Raw genomic sequence first — 20267 nt, 5'->3', positions numbered from 1 at the left:
GATTCCTTGCATGGATGCCATCACTTAGGTCCAATTGCAGGCCTGTTATTTCACCGAGGCAATAAAGGCGATTGCTTCCATGCCCCCTGGACATTGCCTTGATGCCCAAGAAATTTACAACTTCCTCCTAAACAAGGAGAAAATGCATTGGTGCCCTTGCCCTTTCAGAAACGAAGCATACAGGCCTTCAAATGGCAGTGTCAACGTTTCTGCGCAACTCTCTTGCTTTGACCTCAGTGAGGCACTGTTTAAAGACACTGGGCACTATTGTTAATTGTTAAAGACCAGTATTCTCACTTGTAGTATCTAAACATTTTGCATAAAATTAACTTAACTGTGAAAATTTGAGCTAAATTTGAACTCAATTTATCTACCATTCAGACTAACACGACTATCCCTATACTGTTATCATAAGAAAAGTGATTGTCATGAACAAGTCTTACTGCTCTTTCATTTTCATTTTGGCTGAAAACAAATTTAAGACTCAAACTAGAAAACCTTTTGTACTTAAAAAATACCACTTGGAATTGCATTTCTTAGAAAAAAATATTTTCTACAGTATGTTCTTATGGGTTTGTCTGATCTAAACTACAGCGATAATTTTGTTTAACACTATTATTAACGATAAGTTAAAAAGTCAAAAAGTCAAAAGGAAGTCAAAAGTCACTACAACATTATATAGGATTTGAGGCATTGCATGGTGGGGTATCAATATATGTTTGGTTTGCGGTAACACCATGTGTGTATCTACTTGCCAGGTAGAGTTGTTCTTAGGGAACTGTCTTGCTTAATTCTACTGCCGAGGAGTAGATAATCGGAGGTTTGGGAGACTTCTCAGTTCTGAAAAGAACTGTCCTGCCCTACTGACACGCCTCACTACACCCGAGAGGTTTCTCACACAATGGGCAACCCTAACAATACCCCTGAGCCTGCCAACCACACAACCAATCAGAGCATTGATTGAACTGCAGTGGATCCACTAAACCCCTATAAATAAGCCCACTCCTCTCTACCTCTTCAGTCTCCTGACGATGACTAGAGCAAGCTAGTCGAAACGTTGAGACCAATTCCGAACTGACTCCGCGGCAGTACAGTTATTACGATCCTATAAGCTAAAGTAGTAGTCCAGTCATATTTCTATACCATCTGCCCTGGTAATAGTTATAAAGCAGGACAGTTCTTTTCAGAACTGAGAAGTCTCCCGAACCTCCGATTATCTACTCCTCGGCAGTAGAATTAAGCAAGACAGTTCCCTAAGAACAACTCTACCTGGCAAGTAGATACACACATGGTGTTACCGCAAACCAAACATATATCACTACAACATTGATATCTTTATGTGAATTATTAAATAATAATGTCCTTCACTTTACATCGAAAGATTCCCACAGATATATCCTTTAAAAAACATTAATCCCTGCAATTTGCATTTATTGCACAAAAAAGGACTGCCTCTTCTGAGTAGTACTGAGTCACTTTAAAGCCATTGGACCCTTTCGGTAAACAGTATTGTCCAAGGCTCACACTTTGTGTATCACAACTTACATATAAAATAACAAACCTGTGAAAATTCAGGTTCAATCGGTCATCGGAGTCGGGAGAAAATAACGGGAAAACCCATTCTTGTTTCCGCACGTTTCGCCGTGTCATGACATGTGTTTAAAATAAATCCGTAATTCTCGCTAACGAGAATTTATATTGTTTTAATGTTTTCTCAAAAAATAAAGCATTTCATGGAACAATATTTCAAGTAGGGTCTTTCACCATTACCTTCTGTAAACCCTGTAAACTATTTGTAAATCTGTGAACTTTTTTCTTTTTTTTCTGTACCGAAAGTGTATAATGGCTTTAAAGACAGTGGACACTATTGGTAATTGTCAAGGACCAGTCTTCTCACTTGGTGTATCTCAACATATTTTTATACATAAAATAACCAACCCGGTGTGAAAATTTGAGCTCAATCGGTCATCAGAGTTGGGAGATAATAATGAAAGAAAACACACCCTTGTCACACGGAGTTGTGTGCTTTCAGATTTCGAGACCTGAAATTCTACATCTGAGGTCCAGAAATCAAATTCGATGAAAATTACTGCTTCCTTGAAAACTAAGTTATTTCATAGGGAGCCGTTTCTCACAATGTTTTATACCATCAACCTCTCCCAAGTAAGGTTTTGTGCTAACAATTATTTTGAGTAACTACCATTAGTGTCCACTGCCTTTAACAAAATAAGAAGTGTGTTATTTGCTTGAACATTTTCAAATTCTAATTTGAAGTCCTACTCATCAAGCCATCCTGAAGGCCACTTGCGATTGCGAGTGAAACTTCAGTTTATGGTACGTAGAGGGACTTGACTGGAAGGGCTGTCATTAATTTGTATGTTACGGCGCATATTTGAAGCTTTAAGTTAATTTGGGACTTTTGGGATGCTAGGTGGCAGCAGAAATCCATTGTCATCGGTAATGTGTGCTTGCTTATTACAATGAAAACTTACTTGGCTCCCAAAGTCTCCAATTTGTTTGTTTGTTTGATAGAATGGACGTATTAGTTCTACAAAAGTTGATACATGATGCATGATGTTTGGATGGGAGGGGGGGAATGGCAGAATTTTTATTAAGATTTCATTATCGCATTTATATATTAACATTACATGCCGCCTTCTTACAGACATGCACCTTTATAACTGCCCCCCCCCCCAAAAAAAAAAGGGAAATGGCCGATCACACTTTTGTACGGTGCCTTTCAGTTTTATGGCACTGTTTTGACAAGAAAAAAAAGGAAAAAAATCAGATGATCACCTGAAAAGTTGCATGTCTGTTCTTAAGAGGTAAAACGACAATTGAAACAATGAAAAACAAGCATCTAAGCTTGGCACACAGGATGGGCCAATGAGCCTTCTTTTGACCTCTAAACGACGGCGCCCTACTCGGATGACACATCAGGTCTACAAGGAAAAGTCAGTTGTTTTAGATTCTTCAGGTCTTGGTGGCTTCTTTTGCACGTCGTTGGCCGATCCTCTTAAATGCTGGCTCATTGAGTGTCCGGATCATACGCAAAGTCTGGGGGTGTTCTTCTCCAAACACCTAAAGGAAACAAATACATGAATAATATCAGTGGAAAAGTTGTGCATCTTTTTACCAAGTCGCCAGACACACAAGGTCTGAAGGCCACTCCACGGTGTGGGCTACAATCAACTATTTTTCCTGGGGTCGTTTCCACCTACTCCTGGGCTGAGTAGTTTTCGAGAAAGAAGTAATTTTTCCACGAATTCGATTTCAAGACCTCAAGTTTAGAATTTGAGGTCTTGAAATCAAGCATCAGAAAGCACACAACTTCGTGTGACAAGGGTGTTTTTTCTTTCATTATTATCTCGCAACTTCGACAACTGATTGAGCTCAGATTTTCACAGGTTTGTTATTTTATGCATATGTTGAGATACACAAACTGTGAAGACTAGTCTTTGACAATTATCAATAGTGTCCACTGTCTTTAATTTAATAGAAGTAAATTTTTGCATCAGGGAAAAAGAATATAATTTAGTTTTTACCCTTACACCCCCCCCAAAAAAAGAGAACTGTTATACCTCATGTTTCATTTACTTTAGTTTGAAAGGAGGGGTTGATTGAAGATTTTTGCTCCATAGCCAAAATTCCTGTTTCTGCTTAAGACGCCCTTCGGATGTGACAAGCCCTTCTTAAAAAACTGTTGTTATTATTATTATTAGTATCGTTATCATTATAAACTTTACCTCAGTTTTGATCTTTTTACCGAGGGAAAAGTAGTCGAAAGCATCTTCCATCTTTCCCATCTCCTCAAGAAGAATTCCTTTGTTGATGACAATACGACTTGAGAGAACACTCATCTCACCACAGACCTGATAGCTCAGCGCCTCTGCTTCACCGTACATCTGCAGGAGAAAAAAACCCAAATCATAAACAAATTAAAGATCTCATTGATATGGTGTCGCAGAGTGGGTTTGAGTAACATCGAGGAATTAAAAATTAATCGGTAACATATGACTAGGCAAGTCAATGTAGCGGACATTGTTTAAATCTTACTCGCAAATGGCCAATTAAGACACCACTTACTTCAAGACCCTTTAGATGGCTATGGTCTGAGATCAACATCGAGGTATTAAAATTATTTGAGCTGTAAATTGTGACTAGGCAAGTCATTGTACAGGACATTGTTTAAATCTTACTCGCAAATGGTCAATTGTATATAACTTACTTCAAGACCCTTTAGTTGGCTATGGTCTGAGATCTACATCGAAAAACCCTGAAATTTGCGTGGTAACTTGTGACTAGGCAAGTCATTGTACCGGACATTGTTTAAATCTTACTCGCAAATGGCAAATTGTGACATAACTTACCTCAAGACCCTCTTGTTGGCTATCGTCTGAGATTAACATTGCCTCGTTCATGATACACTCCGCCACATGAGCCTTGTCGTCCAACTGAAAAGGTGAGGAGTAAAACATGTAAAATGGTCAATTGTATAAATTACTTATTTCAAGATCATTTAAGTGGCTATGGTCTGAGATCAACATTGAAATTTCAGACAATATTATAATCAGGGCCCAATTTCATAGCACTGCTTAACAGTAAGCAAATTTGCGTGCTTCCTGTAGCAGAAAAATTTGCTTAAAGCCTTAGCGTATTTCACAGGTAAGCAGAAAATTGGGCGGCCATATTGAGTGTTTACTGCGGATTTGCATTGTGACGTCATTTATTTACCGGAAGGTTAGCATGCCTTTTCGTGTGCTTACGGTTAGCAGCGCTATGAAATAGAAATTGCAAAGGATGCACAAAATCGGCCGCTAAGCAGCGCTATGAAATTGGGCCCAGGTATGTGAGTATTGAAAAAAACCTGAACTGTGAGCGCAAAGCGTGATAGCTTACTAGCCATTTATAAAAGCCCTACTCTGCAATCTGGGGCATTCTATATGTTTTTGTCTTCATGTTTGTGAATTTTACACTTAATTTTGTTTTTAAAGGCAGTGGACACTACTGGTAAATACTCAAAATATTTATTAGCATAAAACATCTCTTGGTGACGAGTAATGGACGTAGGTTGATAGTATAAAACATTGTGAGAAACGGCTCCCTCTGAAGTGCCATAGTTTTCAAGAAAGAAGTAATTTTCCACGAATTTGATTTCGAGACCTCAGATTTGGAACTTGAGGTCTCGAAATCAACCATCTAAACGCACACAACTTCATGAAACAAGGGTGTTTTTTTCTTTCATTATTATCTCGCAAGTTTGATGATCGATTGAGCTCAAATTTTCAGAGGTTTGTTATTTTATGCATATGTTGAGATACACCAACTGTGAAGGCTATTCTTTGACATTTACCAGTAGTGTCTACTGCCTTTAAATAATTAACCGCATTGAATCATGCATTGCGATATGATGAGTTGATCAATGCCAGCCTGCAATACAATATCATAAATACGGTGGCTGCATTGACACACAGTACACAGTCAACCCTCCCATAGCCTCATCATTTAATATCATCCACTCTGGTCTTGTCTGTTTTGATGAATAATGTCAGTCATGGTAAACTGAATGTACAACAAATTCAAATATTGCTTTAAATCCTATGGGGAATTCCCAGGTTTTTTTAAACATTACAAGAAAGCTCCATTAAAGAAAGGGACAAAATTAGAACAACCTTTTTATCTGACAACTAACACCTGTTATCTTCATGTACCTCCTTTTAAAAAAAGAAAAAGCAGTGGGCTTGTAATTGGATCATATACAAACCAGTAGGACTGCTGATTGCCCAGGGTTCGATTTCACAAAGAGTTGAGACTAAAAGGATTATGGCTAGTCCTAAGTTAGGACAAGTAACTCGTCTTAACTCAAGATAAGACACGTCTTAACGCTTTGTGAAATCCACCCCAGGGCAGATTAACTGCTCAGCCTGTTACAGTAAATGATCCAAGTACTTTAACCACATCCACTGGCAGCGTTTTGTGGCTGAGAGGTTAAGATCACCGCACTCAAGCTCTGGTGTTTCTGATCAGCAGAAAGTGGGTTTCGAGAGTCTTGACACTTGTGTCCATAAGCAAGACACTTAAACATTATTGCTTCGTCCTTCGTATGGGACGTAAAGTTGTTGGTCCCGTGCTTTGAGTAGTGCAAGTAAAAGATCCTGGCAGTGGCCGCTGAATGCGCCGTAGCACCTTGTAAACCCTTATGAGGTTCTACATAATTTGGTCTCCGAATTCATAACTTCAATAAACCGTCCTTTCTGAAATAATGAGTCCTTGAGTACATTGTTGGTAGATACGTGCACTGTATAAGATTTCAATGTTATTTTTATCATTTTTATTATTACTACTATTATTATTGTGTATAGTTTCCAAGCTTTTGTGGCAAACTCAGAAATTTTTGTAGTGGAGCTTTCCCATTATGCAACTAACCCAAATCAAAACACTCCCAGTATAAGGAGTTTGAAAACCCACCTCGACAAAGATCTTCTTGGCTTCCTTTAGGCTTTCGAAGCCGAGGTCTGTGGCTTCTGAAGCTGACAAAGTATTATCTCCTTTAAGATAGATCCAGGTCCTGAGGTTGAAGGCAAGCTTCATCAGGGAGAACGCTCGCTTCAGCTACGGTGAATAAAGATACATAATGCAGAATGGGTAAGAACAAAAAATCATCTAAGATCATGGATTTACGTACAGCTTACACTGTCTAATGACGCTGATAGTAGAAGACATCCCTTGAAATGTTTCAGTCTGAAATGTCATATTTCATGAGAAATAAATTTAACTGATTTCCGTTTTGGAGTTAATCGCTCAGTGAGCGTTTTATCAAAAAAAAATTCTCAATTCATGTTGAAAAAATGTGTAATCTGTTTTTCACTGTTTTCTCAAACTACTACACGTTTGTCAGTTTAGGCATAAAGTGGAGTACAATAAAGTGACTACACTGCCAGAAACTATTTAGTTAGAAAAACCATTTCTGTAATGTTCCTTTAAGAATATAAGTTTTAACAAATAGTACTTGTCCTGAAAGGGTCTGTACACATTTGTAAGTTACCCTGAAAGTAAACGACAATAAAAATTTGTTTAGTGATATATCCAGCAGCCTTGGATGGTATAATGCATTTGGAGAAACTGTTTTCTTTGAAGTAGGCCTCCTATCTATTCCCTAAAAAAAAATTCTGGGAAGCGCAACTGACAGTAATGTTACTTAGATTGTGTATTCCAATTGTAGATTATATGCCAGAGCGGACAAAACCGTTCAAAATTTCCGGCATTGTCTGACAAAACGCTTCAACCTTTTGTAATGAAATTTGTCCTAGGTCAGTTGTCTGGTACATGTATCCTCAAATACAGGATTAAAACAAACATTGGGTTATTAATTTTGATTTTTACCGATACACCGATGTGTGTTAGCACTTTATACTCGGTACCTTCCCAAGTCCTGTGAAAAAATATCACAGGCATGTTACTCGGGTTAGATTCGAACCCACGACCCTTGCAATTCTAGAGCAGTGTCTTACCAACTAGACTACCGAGGTTGCCCAGTAGCTAGAGGCAGTTCGAATCCCACCAGAGTAACATGCCTGTGGTATTTTTTCACAGGACTCGGGAAAGTACCGAGTATACAGTGCTAACACACATCGGTGTATCGGTAAAAACCAAAATTAATATTCTTTATCCCCGATGCAAATTTAACATCTCTTAAAACATTGAGTTCCAAGTATCAAACATGTACAGACCCTTTTTTTTTTAACAGTTGTCTCCACATAAAGACCACTCTTACAAAGAGTTTGTGCTTATCGTTCTTTCCATTTCAAAGTTTTCAAAGGCATACGTTGAGTGGATATGAATACAACATGTCCAATCTGGTCCTGTGTTGCTATTCTGACCCGTTTTGTGGCAAAACAGCTTAAAGGAACACGTTGCCTTGGATCGGTCGAGTTGGTCTATAAAAAAGCGTTTGTAACCCGTTTGTTATAAAATGCATGGTTGGAAAGATGTTGTAAAATTAGAATACAATGATCCACACACATTTGCCGCGAAATTGCGTGGTTTTCCTTTTACTTTGCGAACTAACACGGTCGGCCATTTATGGGAGTCAAAATTTTGACTCCCATAAATAGTCGACGGTGTTTGTCGACGAATAAAAGGAAAACCCCGCAATTTCGGGTGATACATGTGTGGATCATTCTATTCTTCTTTTAAAATATCTTTCTAATCATATGCATTTTATAACAAACGGTTACAAACGCTTTTGAAAGACCAACATCGATCCAAGGCAACGTGTTCCTTTAACTCTGTACTTGCTTTTATCAAAATGTAATTTTTTGGAGTTGTTTTGGAGGTTGTTTTGCCATGAAAGGTGCCACGACTTTCTGTTACTATTTCAAATTGGATTTTACTATAACTTCACAGGCCCTTTTCGAATCCACGGCTTAGGCATTGGATTCGGCTTCAGGCGCCATCCTCTTGTCTGATGCCCTGAGCGTGTACGCAAAGCACGTGCAATTGGCAAAACAATCTGGGGCCAAAGCCGTGGATTCGAAGAGGGCCATAGCATATTTTGCTACCCTACCCTGAAGCGGTCCTCAGTTAATCCCACGCCAATCTCCAGTGATTTCTGTCGATACTGGATCGCCGGCTTCAGGTCGGGCATCATAGCTTTGGTCATGTAGTCATGCAACACAAGCCTCTGCAATCAAATCGGTCAATGGGACAATTGCATCATTATAATAATAACAAAAATAATAATAATTTATTGAACTTATATTGCGCTCTCTCCAGTACCAGCCTGTTTGTGGGTGCACTCAGATAGTAAAAATACCATAAGGAAATTACACAGAAGCAGTTTAAGAAAAGGTACACCATACTACTGTAAAAACATTTGTATCTAGCACATTCTGTAAAAACTGTAAAAACATGTGTATAGCGCATAATAAAAACTGTAAAAACATGTGTATAGCGCATAATAAAAACTGTAAAAACATGTGTATAGCGCATAATAAAAACTGTAAAAACATGTGTATAGCGCATAATAAAAACTGTAAAAACATGTGTATAGCGCATAATAAAAACTGTAAAAACATGTGTATAGCGCATAATAAAAACTGTAAAAACATGTGTATAGCGCATAATAAAAACTGTAAAAACATGTGTATAGCGCATAATAAAAACTGTAAAAACATGTGTATAGCGCATAATAAAAACTGTAAAAACATGTGTATAGCGCATAATAAAAACTGCAAAAACATGTGTATAGCGCATAATAAAAACTGTAAAAACATGTGTATAGCGCATAATAAAAACTGTAAAAACATGTGTATAGCGCATAATAAAAACTGTAAAAACATGTGTATAGCGCATAATAAAAACTGTAAAAACATGTGTATAGCGCATAATAAAAACTGTAAAAACATGTGTATAGCGCATACTGTAAAAACTGTAAAAACATTTGTATAGCGGGATGTTGGACACTTTGTACCTTTGCCACTTCGTACCCTGGACACTTTGCACCTTCGGGACACTTTGTACCGTACCAAATTGGTCACTTCGTACTGTGGGTGGGGTACGAAGTGACCATCAGCTGAGACCATCAACTTCGTACCTTCATTAAAATGTATATTCCTCAATACTTAATGTTCGCTGAGATAAAAATTAATAAAACATAATGAATTATAATTTTTGTTTAAATATGTGAATATCATTATTAATGTGAAATTAATTAACGCCAAGGACAACCTCTTCCGCCAATTTTTTATACAAATATTTTAAAGTCAAACAATCACGCAATCGTCAAAATGGCTCCTTGGTCCCAACAAAATAGTAACAGTTGGTTTGATTTGCTTTTATTTCATAATCATCCGATCACAAAGCACAAAATAATCATAAACGATGCAGAAATCACGAATTAATACGAAGGTAGGAGGAAGTGTCTTGTGAGAAAGTACGAAGTGACTCGTGAGAAGGTACGAAGTGACTCGTGAGAAGGTAGGTTCGAAGTGTTCAAGGTACGAAGTGTCCAAAGTCACTTTGTACCTTAGGTACGAAGTGTCCAGGGTACAAAGTGTCCTGACACCGTAACGCGCATACTATAAAAACTGTAAAAAACATTTGTATAGCGCATTCTGGATCACAGATCCCTCTACACTTTACATTTTAAAAAGGCCATATTTACCGAGATACTTCAGACAAAAAATAACAGGGAGAATGAGCATTTTGTAAATGATTGTGAACATTTTGAAGCAAATACTCTCTATTGATTGATCCCTTGCGCGTGCGTCACACGCAGAGACTGATGCCACGCTCACCATGTTGGTGGGCAGTTAGGTTTACGTGTATTAACGCCGCATCGCCTAAAATTCACACTTCACTGCATAACGCACGGCATAGAGTTATATATGAAAATGCACAGTGAAATTGCCCACCAGTATGGCACATTCAAGATTTTTCTGATGATGACGTCAGGTGAAATGGGTCAATAGAGTGAAATGCTTCTTGCATACCTCATTGTGCATGGTTCCGAGTACATCGTAGAGAATGACCATCCGCTCTGGTCGTGCCCCAAGATCGGTCTCAATCTTCATTGACTTCTCGAGGAGCTTGAAGCAGGTCTTAAGCTGGCCTGCTTGCATCCTGTGGAACAACAAGGAGTCAACAAAATAAGAACAAGGTCCAATTTCATAGAGCCGCTTAAGCCGAGAATAGTGCTTAAGAATGTATTTCCTCCTTAAAGCCATTGGACACTTTCGGTAAACAGTATTGTCCAAAGGCCCACACTTCGTGTATTACAACTTAAATATAAAATAACAAACCTGTGAAAATTTAGGCTCAATCGGTCATCGGAGTCAGGAAAAAAATAGTGGGAAAACCCACCCTTGTTTCCGCATGTTTTGCCGTGTCATGACATGTGTTTTAAACAAATCCGTAATTCTCGATATTGAAAATTGATAATTGTTTTCACAAAAAGTAAAGCATTTCATGGACTAATATTTCAAGAGAAGTCTTTCACCATTACCTTCTGTAAACCCTGTAAGTTATTTGTAAATCTGTGAACTTTTTGTTTGTTTCTGTCTCGAAAGTGTCCAATGGCTTTAAGTGCAATGAGCAGGATGCCATTCCCAAACTATACACATGACATGGTAGTTTGGATGGTAACCTTTTTCGGTTATGCATGATTGGTATCATGCTTAACTACTTTGTGTGCTGAAGCAGCTATATAAACAAATGGGTCCAGGTACGATATTAAGCATGTGGGGGGGGGGAGTGGAAAAGGGTGTCATGGTCGAGCGATCAAGAGCATCAAATTCAAGTTCTGGGCCTTATTTCATAATGCCGAAATAATCAGAAAAAAAACTATTTGGCAAATTTTTTCACTTAGCAAAATCCGAGTGTGGCACAAGTTGAGTGTACCAAGCGTTTTGTTGCTTTGCGGTTGTGGAACCTACATTTTTGTGAGAGGTCATAAAAGTTAAGGTTATATTTATAGGTAATAATAACCATAATAAAATGTCACTTACAGAACTCTTCCTACTTTCTCGTACTGTAGACTCATATCTTCCTCATTCATCGTGTTACTCTCTGCCAATTTGTCGAGTCTTGCTATGTACAGTTCCTCCATTGTGGCCATGCTGTCCACAGCCTTTCGTTAAATAGATAGATAGATAGATAGATAGATAACATGGTTTTTTAAAATCTGTCCTTGCAGCACAAAGGCTGAATTACAACAATTTCACATTAATTTAAAAATTGTAATTAAATAGGAGGCAAATTGGTTTTAAAAAACAATATGTGGAGTAGTTAAGCCACTCCTCTACATTTACACATTGAAAAAAGCGCATGGAAGTTGAATTCATTTTAGTCAAAAAATTATATATGGTGTGACAATAAAACAAAATAGCAGACAAGAATTGAAAATGTTACAATCAAGAAAAACAAGCAAAGGACCAATTAAAATCTAAACATCAATTAGATAAAAGCAGACCATTGATTGAATTTGCATTTACAACATTAAAAAGGGATAAAAAAATCAAAAGTATAGAAAGGTATTGGTATTGCTATAATAAACACAGCTGGACTAAGTATAGGGCCCAGTTTAATAAAAACATGTAAGCAGCCGTTTTGTACATACGGAGCATCCCTTAGCAGACGTTCTATTTCATAAAGATGTTTACTGTAAGTAAGGGTAAATGCTGGCTAACACGTGGTAAGCACATGAGTGACGTAACAATGCAAATCCATGGTAACCGTGCAGTAAGTACTAGCTCGAGATTAATCCTAGCGTTTCGTGAAATCGACTGAAAGACTGGTTAAATTTTTTTTTTCACAATTATGTAAGTTTTAATCTGAAAACTCACTGATTGAAAAAGTTCATATCGGTATCAATTTCCCACAGCTGAATTAATGTCGGATTTGATAAATAGCATTTGAAGATCTCTGGAATCAAAGCTTCTTAGTTACATGTAAATAAGCCAAATAAGAACATGCACAAAATCTTAGACAAACATGAAATACATTGTATCTGTGTCACTTTCTTTTCAAATGACCATCCAAGTTGTTGAAATATTCACATAAGGCAGGTTATTGAAAACTAACGGATAAAAATTATCTTTACTTTTCCAAAACCGACGCTGTAATTTCCCTGTAGCTTAAAGCCATTGGACACTTTCGGTAAACAGTATTGTCCAAGGCCCTCACTTCATGTATCGCAACTTCTATATAAAATAACAAATTTGTGCAAATTTAGGCTCAATCGGTCATCGGAGTCGGGAGAAAATAACGGGAAAACCCACCCTTGTTTCTGCATGTTTCGCCGTGTCATGACATGTGTTTAAAATAAATCCGTAATTCTCGATATCGAGAATTGATATTGTTTTAATGTTTTCTCAAAAACTAAAGCATTTCATGAAATAATATTTCAAGAGAAGTCTTTCACCATTGCCTTCTGTAAACCCTGTAAGTTATTTGTAAATCTGTGAACTTCTAATTTTCTTTCTTTAGCGAAAGTGTCCAATGGCTTAAAAAAAAAATTAAAAATCAGCAAACCTCTCTCCATAATGCCAGTAATTCGCCGCTGAAATCCTCACGATAGTAGTGATCGAACACGTTCCAGTCTGTAAGAAAAGCCACCAGTCGCTTCTGGTCACCGATCTTTGTCAGGTGGTGTGGATATTCCTGATCGGTTGAATAAAACACAAATCATGATTATTTAGAGAGAACTTATGAATACGTAAAAAATAATAATATCGAAGTCTTATAATACGCCTCTCTTAAAGGAACACGTTGCCTTGGATCGGACGAGTTGGTCTATGAAAAGCGTTTGTTACGAAATGCATATGGTTAGAAAGATGTTTTAAAAGTAGAACATAATGATCCAAACAAGTACTACTCAAAATTGCACGGTTTTCATTTTACGTCGCGAACTAACACGGTCAGCCATTTATGGGAGTTAAATTTTTGACTCCCATAAATGGCCGACCGTGTTTGTCGATGAGATATAAATGCATGACGTCATAATTCTTACCCAAAATGAGGCTATGGGCGCATGTTCGCCACCACTTCCAGTGGCTGCGCCTCTTGCCTCACTTTGGGTTAGCATTGTGACGTACCTCATGCATAAATATTAAGAGAGGCGTACAGCCGAGTATCTACAAACAAGGTACTCAAGACGCTGATTATATAGACAATGTGTATTGTCTATAGCACATGAAAGAACCCAGTGGACTTATTGAAAAGAGAAGGGGTCTGCCCCAGTGTTCCCGGTTCGATTGGCCCCATATTGCGCCATAGCAAAAGGTAAATTTGCAGAGTGTGCTGTATAAAGGAAAAATTCTCTTACTTCAAAAACGTGGCCCTACAATACCTTGCAGGAAAATATTGAATGTTGAGGCGCCATGGGCATCACTGAGAGTCAAATATGGGCGATATATAAGAAGCCACTATTATTACAATACTGAGTGATGTTCAAACTTGTGTCAAATTATTGCTTTTGATCCAAATTTCACTTTAAGAAAACAACACTGTCCAATTCCCAATCATTATTTACATTTTAAGAGTGATTAGACTGTGCAAGTCTTGGACGTATCCATATGTTTGGTCACGTTTAAAGCGTAACATTTTAATACGTCCCATAATGATATTTTCCTAAGCAAAAGATGACTAAAAAAACTCAAAAAAAAATGTTCAGAACAAATATTATCATGGGTTGGCATGGAAAGTTTTTCAGAATACAGACGTCCAGTGGTTTAAGGCACTGGACACTATTAGTTATAATTACTCAACAGAATTGTTGGCATAAAAACTTACTTTGTAACAACCAATGGAGAGCTGTTGATAGTAAAAAACTTTGCGAGAAGCGACTCCCTCTGAAGTAACGTAGTTATTGAGAAAGAGGTAATTTCTAACTCAAATGTTAAAAGACTTCAGCAGAAGCCTTTTATAATGCATCTGAAAGCGCACAAAGTAAGGCAACAAGTGTGTTTTTTCTTTCATTATTCTTAAGCAACTTCAATGACAAATTGAGCCGAAAAGTTCACAGATTTGTTATTTTATGCACATTATCATGAAAAGACTGGTCTTTGACAATGGACCCTTCCCATGAAATATGCTAATTACATTCACGCATGCGTACAGACCCTGTTGGTTGGCAAACGCCATAGAGTTGTGCACTAAGCAGACGCGCAATCGCGTCTGCGTCACGCACCCATTAGCCGTGTACAAAACAGCGCGATGTTCCTTCATTTTGCCAAACAAAACGTTAGTGCGCACGCGCTATGTGCAATTTACATATTTCATGGGAAGGGTCTATCACCATAGGTGTACAATGCCTTTAAAGGCACTGCACACCTTATATTTGTCACAGACTAGTATGCTCACTTGGTGTATCTCAACATACATGTATGCATACAAAAACAAACCTGTGGAAATTTGAACTCAATTGGTCGTCGAAGTTGCAAGAGAACAATAGAAGAAAAAAACACCCTTGTCGCACAAGTTGTTTGCTTTCATATGCTTGAATTTGAGACCTCTGCTATTCAAATATTTTAGTGAGAAATTACCTCTCTCCCTCTTACTTCAGACAGGGGCCATTTCTCAAAATGTTTTATACTATCAACGTCTCTTCGTTGCTTGTTACCAATGAAAGGTTTTATGCTAACAATTATTTTGAGTAACTACCAAAGGTATCCAATGCCTTTAAGCAAGCCACAAGATGCAACAAACGTTAAGGTTCATACCTCTGCTTTGCGTTCAAGGTTAGCCACTCTCTCAAAGTAGTTGGCCAGTTTGGCGTGCCACCACCGATACAGATTTTCTTCACTGTTACCGGAAAAATATCTGGAAAACAAAGAGAAAGAGGGTGGGGGGAATAAATGAGGGTAGGATGATTTAAAAAATAACTATAGTGAGAAATGCTGTAGGAATTACTGTGGAACTGTGGGTGGGAAAGCTCAAAAGCAGAAAACAATACATTTCCAGCAAAGTAGTGAAGACCTTTTTTTTCTTTATGAGAAGGATTACTGATTTACCAAGAGCAATAGGACTTGCTATTCACTTTGCCCGTACAGCCTTGCTAAGTGAGTATTAAAGTAACTTACTTTGCCCTCACAGCCTTGCTTAGTGAGTATTAAAGTTACTTACTGTGCCCTTACAGCCTTGCTTAGTGAGTATTAAAGTTACTTACTGTGCCCTTACAGCTTTGCTTAGTGAGTATTAAAGTTACTTACTTTGCCTGTACAGCCTTGCTAAGTGAGTATTAAAGTTACTTACTTTGCCCTTACAGCCTTGCTTAGTGAGCGATGATAGAAAGTCACTTACTTTGCCCGTACAGCCTTGCTTAGTGAGCGATGATAGAAAGTCACTTACTTTGCCCGTACAGCCTTGCTTAGTGAGTATTAACATTACTTACTTTACCCTTACAGCCTTGCTTAGTGAGTATTGAAGTTACTTACTTTGCCCGTACAGCCTTGCTTAGTGAGTCCTAAAGTTACTTACTTTGCCCTTTCAGCCTTGCTTAGTGAGCGATGATAGAAAGTTACTTACTTTGCCCTCACAGCCTTGCTTAGTGAGTATTGAAGTTACTTACTGTGCCCTTACAGCCTTGCTTAGTGAGTATTAACATTACTTACTGTGCCCTTACAGCCTTGCTTAGTGAGTATTAAAGTTACTTACTTTGCCTGTACAGCCTTGCTAAGTGAGTATTAAAGTTACTTACTTTGCCCTTACAGCCTTGCTTAGTGAGTATTAAAGTTACTTACTTTGCCTTTACAGCCTTGCTGAGTGGGTATTAAAGTTACTTACTTTGCCCCTACAGCCTTGCTTACTGAGTATTGAAGTTACTTACTTTACCCTTACAGCCTTGCTTAGTGAGTATTAAAGTTACTTACTTTGCCCTTACAGCCTTGCTTAGTGAGTATTAAAGTTACTTACTTTGCCCTTACAGCCTTGCTTAGTGAGTATTAAAGTTACTTACTGTGCCCTTACAGCTTTGCTTAGTGAGTATTAAAGTTACTTACTTTGCCCTTACAGCTTTGCTTAGTGAGTATTAAAGTTACTTACTTTGCCCTTACAGCTTTGCTTAGTGAGTATTAAAGTTACTTACTGTGCCCTTACAGCCTTGCTTAGTGAGTATTAAAGTTACTTTATACTGTGCCCTTACAGCTTTGCTTAGTGAGTATTAAAGTTACTTACTTTGCCCTTACAGCTTTGCTTAGTGAGTATTAAAGTTACTTACTTTGCCCTTACAGCCTTGCTTAGTGAGCGATGATAGAAATCCAGCCTTCCCTCGCCACTGTCTCCAAATGGACGAAGGAACGGTTTTAAGGCTCGGAACACTCGAGCCCACTTGTGGGCTGACAATGGTCCAATATCAGAGAATTTCTTCTCTCTCGACTCTGCCAAAAAACAAAAAAAAGCAAATGAAATACTGCACAGTGATTCATTTTGAAATTTTATGCAAACAAAGAATGACGTCTTAAAGGAACAGAATCTAACGATGGACAAGAGTGAAATTTCATAGACTGGCTTTAAGCAAACAATTTTGCCAAGCAAAACTCGGCAGGATGCCAGTCAAAGATCGCCATGTGACATGGTACTCTTGCTGGTATTGTTATTCTGTTCAGCATAATTTTGTTTGTGCTCAACTATTTTTGATTCTGAATAAGCTCTAAGAAACTGGGCCCGATTTCACAAAACTCTAGGATTAATCCCATCGCGGTTAAGGATGGGTTCAATGCATCCTAACGCCTATGTATACGGAACTTAACTCGTCCTAAGTCCTCAGATTAATCCTAAGCTAGGAAGAGTTTGGTGAAATCGATGGCTAACTGAAAAGGCTTATTTTTAAAACAAAATAAATAAACTGTCCTCAAAATCCTACAGCCATTCTAAATACTTTGTTACATGTTTTGTTGAGAAAAACCAGAGGAGCAAAATAAAAGAATCAAACTGGAATGATTTACCAGGGGGTCATTTGAGTCAAAAATATATAAGCTTTTGGCATGTGTAATACTAAACAAATATTTGATGCAATTAAGTACATTGTCTCTAAATATAATCAAATCTGCACTATTCAATTCCACTATTCAATACTTATATGATAATCACTGTATCAGGGATAAAGATTCCTATTTCAGGTTTCAGATTCTAGGCAAGTCAAGAAACCTACAGGTCAAAGGTTACCATGTCAAGAACCCCAAAGGTTAAAGGTTACCACGTCAAGAACCACACAGGTTAAAGGTAACCTCGCAAAGATCCCTACAGGTCAAAGGTTACCTAGTAAAGAACCCTACAGGTCAATGGTTTCCTTGCCAACAGGTAAAAGGGTTACCTCGTCAAGAACCCTACAGGTCAAATGTTATCTCGTCAAGAACCCTACAGGTCAAATGTTATCTCGTCAAGAACCCTACAGGTCAAAGGTTACCTCCTTCGCCCTTCTCCTTCTTCTCTGAAGAGTTATTGGGTGGCATCAAATGATCCTCATCTCCAAGGATGGAGAGAAGTTCAGTCTCAAGAAGTCCATGACAGGAGCATTCCAAGAGACACAGTGTCGCAACCAGCATCTTACCACCGTTCTCCTTCTCAAAGCGTGTCAAGATTTGGGCTAGCAAACTGAAAGGGCAATGAAACAGCAGAATAATAATAATGGACAATAAGCCGTTTGCGAGTTAGATTTGAATAATGTCTGGTACAATGACTTGCTTAGTCACGATGTACCGCTTACATTTGAATTCCTCAGACTATTGAGACGGTTGTTATGTCTTTCTTGTAAATAATATATCTAGCCCTTGTCTGTTTTTTTAATGTTTTTAATGTGTCAACATTTTTACTGTGTGCGAGTATTTGAATTACCCTTTTTGAGATCTAATCAAGATTAATTGAACTGAATTGCATTGCTTATCAAAAACACCAGGGCTCAATTTCATAAAGTCTGTAAGCACAAGAAACTTGCTACAGACATAAAAGTATAGTCTGACAGTTTAAAAAAGGAGTCTTAAGAGTCTTACTGGAGCAGTCCATCGGCCAGGCCGTTGATCTTATCCGAAAGTGATTCAAAGGAACCAAACACACGTAGCTCCTCACATGCGATGGACAACCAGAGAGGATTCTGTGAGGATTCTTTGCTCAGTAAGCTCGCCATCTGCTGCTTGTCCAGACGCTTCTGATATTTGCCTAACGTTTCTGTGACGATGGCCTGGCAAGAGAAAAACAAATTTAAAAATCATAGAACCATTAAGAATAGCGGAAGCTGTGTGGTCGAATCACAACCCGAGTTGAATGCAGATGATAGAGTCACTTTCTTATTCCTGGGTAATAATAATAATTTATATAGCGCCATCTATCTAGACAACTAATCCGAGGCGCTGGGTACGTCTGCAATAGACCGATCCATTAGGCTCCGCCCACGACACACGTGTGAGCAAGAACACGTGAGCCTCTCCAATGCCTTTCTGCACAACTCTGCTGTCGTTGTGATTGGTCAATATGCATATGGGCGGAGCTTAATGGATCGGTCTATTGGACTATGGGTGGTACCTAAGCCACTATTGACCTACATGGGGCCATGACATTTGGTGATAATGGACCCCACTTGCCTTTCTGGATGTCATATCAAGAGGAACTAGACTAAGGTTGATACCTCAAGCCGCTATTGACCTATGGGGCCATCACATTTGGTGATAATAGACCCGACTTACCTCTCTGGATGTCATATCAAGCGGAGTGACGTAAACCTCAGTTGGCCTGTTTGGTCTTGACTGGAGGGTCTTGTGCTGGGGAGTCTCGTCGATCATGGAGAAAATACAACGCACTTGAGGGCTCAGTTTACTCGGTAACCAAGTCAGAACGGTCGACTCCTTAGACTCGTCAAACTGGTAAGAGCAACAAAGTTATGGGTATGCTGATTTAAAGGCACCGAGCATGATTTCACAACCAGTTATTATGATCTTAACTGCGAATTAGTCTTAATTGCCAAGGAAAGTGTGATGTCATAATAGAAATCACTATAGTGACATAGGCAACTGATCTTCAGATGAATCTTACTGCTTTGTGACTCACAATGTCTTATTTGCGAATTTAATTGCCAAGGAAGGTGTGATGTCATAACAGAAATCACTATAGTGACATAGGCAACTGATCTTCAGATGAATCTTACTGCTTTGTGACTCACAATGTCTTATTTGCGAATTTAATTGCCAAGGAAAGTGTGATGTCATAATAGAAATCACTATACTGACATAGGCAACTCATAATAGAAATCACTATACTGACATAGGCAACTCATCTTTAGATGAATCTTACAATGTTTTATACTTTCAACAGCTCTCCATTGCTTGTTACCAAGTAAGTTTGTATGCTAATAATTATTTTCAGTAATAACCAACAGTGTCCAGTGCCTTTAATTAAAGGTACTTCCTTTGTTGATTTTTTAAATTCTTGTTACAAAATGGTTGTAAACAATGTTTTGCTTGTAACGGGCCGACCAAAATACCTTGTTGTAACCGTGTTCTCACTACTACCATGCTCGTATAATCCACTTTTAAATGCATTCAAACTTGAATGAGACCCGCAAAAAATAAGGGGAGACGACTGTACTTGCTTTTTGTTCCCTTCCCAGGGTATATTGTCTTGTATTTTGTTTTGTACCATTATGGCAAATAAAATTATAATTGTATTCCAAAAACGGAACAAACCCCATACCCTGGGGAAGGGTTACAAAACTTAAACTTATTAGATAACAAAGAAGGGGAGGTTAGCACGAACAAATTATTAATTTATGTTTGGGT

The 20267-nt window shown here is 38.2% G+C and overlaps 1 protein-coding gene across 4 annotated transcripts in view; it reads right to left on the bottom strand.

Annotated features, from left to right (window-relative positions):
- Positions 1-792: 792 nt before the first annotated feature.
- The window catches only part of LOC139934635 (telomerase protein component 1-like), a 38364-nt gene continuing 18889 nt past the window's right edge, over positions 793-20267 (bottom strand). For all 4 annotated transcript variants that reach the window (XM_071928938.1, XM_071928937.1, XM_071928940.1 and 1 more), the window contains 13 exons: positions 19179-19352; positions 18489-18676; positions 17906-18093; positions 16718-16877; positions 15222-15321; positions 13033-13161; positions 11508-11629; positions 10494-10623; positions 8567-8683; positions 6469-6612; positions 4371-4454; positions 3747-3905; positions 793-3081 (listed from right to left, as the gene is read on the bottom strand). In XM_071928938.1, the coding sequence (XP_071785039.1) occupies positions 2974-3081; positions 3747-3905; positions 4371-4454; positions 6469-6612; positions 8567-8683; positions 10494-10623; positions 11508-11629; positions 13033-13161; positions 15222-15321; positions 16718-16877; positions 17906-18093; positions 18489-18676; positions 19179-19352 (1803 nt within the window). In that variant the 3' untranslated portion in view covers positions 793-2973. The remainder of the gene's footprint in view (positions 3082-3746; positions 3906-4370; positions 4455-6468; positions 6613-8566; positions 8684-10493; positions 10624-11507; positions 11630-13032; positions 13162-15221; positions 15322-16717; positions 16878-17905; positions 18094-18488; positions 18677-19178; positions 19353-20267) is intronic.

The sequence above is a fragment of the Asterias amurensis genome, chromosome 3 (genome assembly GCF_032118995.1).
Source record: "Asterias amurensis chromosome 3, ASM3211899v1".
In the NCBI taxonomy this organism is placed as follows: domain Eukaryota; kingdom Metazoa; phylum Echinodermata; class Asteroidea; order Forcipulatida; family Asteriidae; genus Asterias; species Asterias amurensis.
The sequence above is the reverse complement of the archived record's forward strand: the minus strand, read 5'-3'. Positions and strand labels throughout refer to the sequence as shown.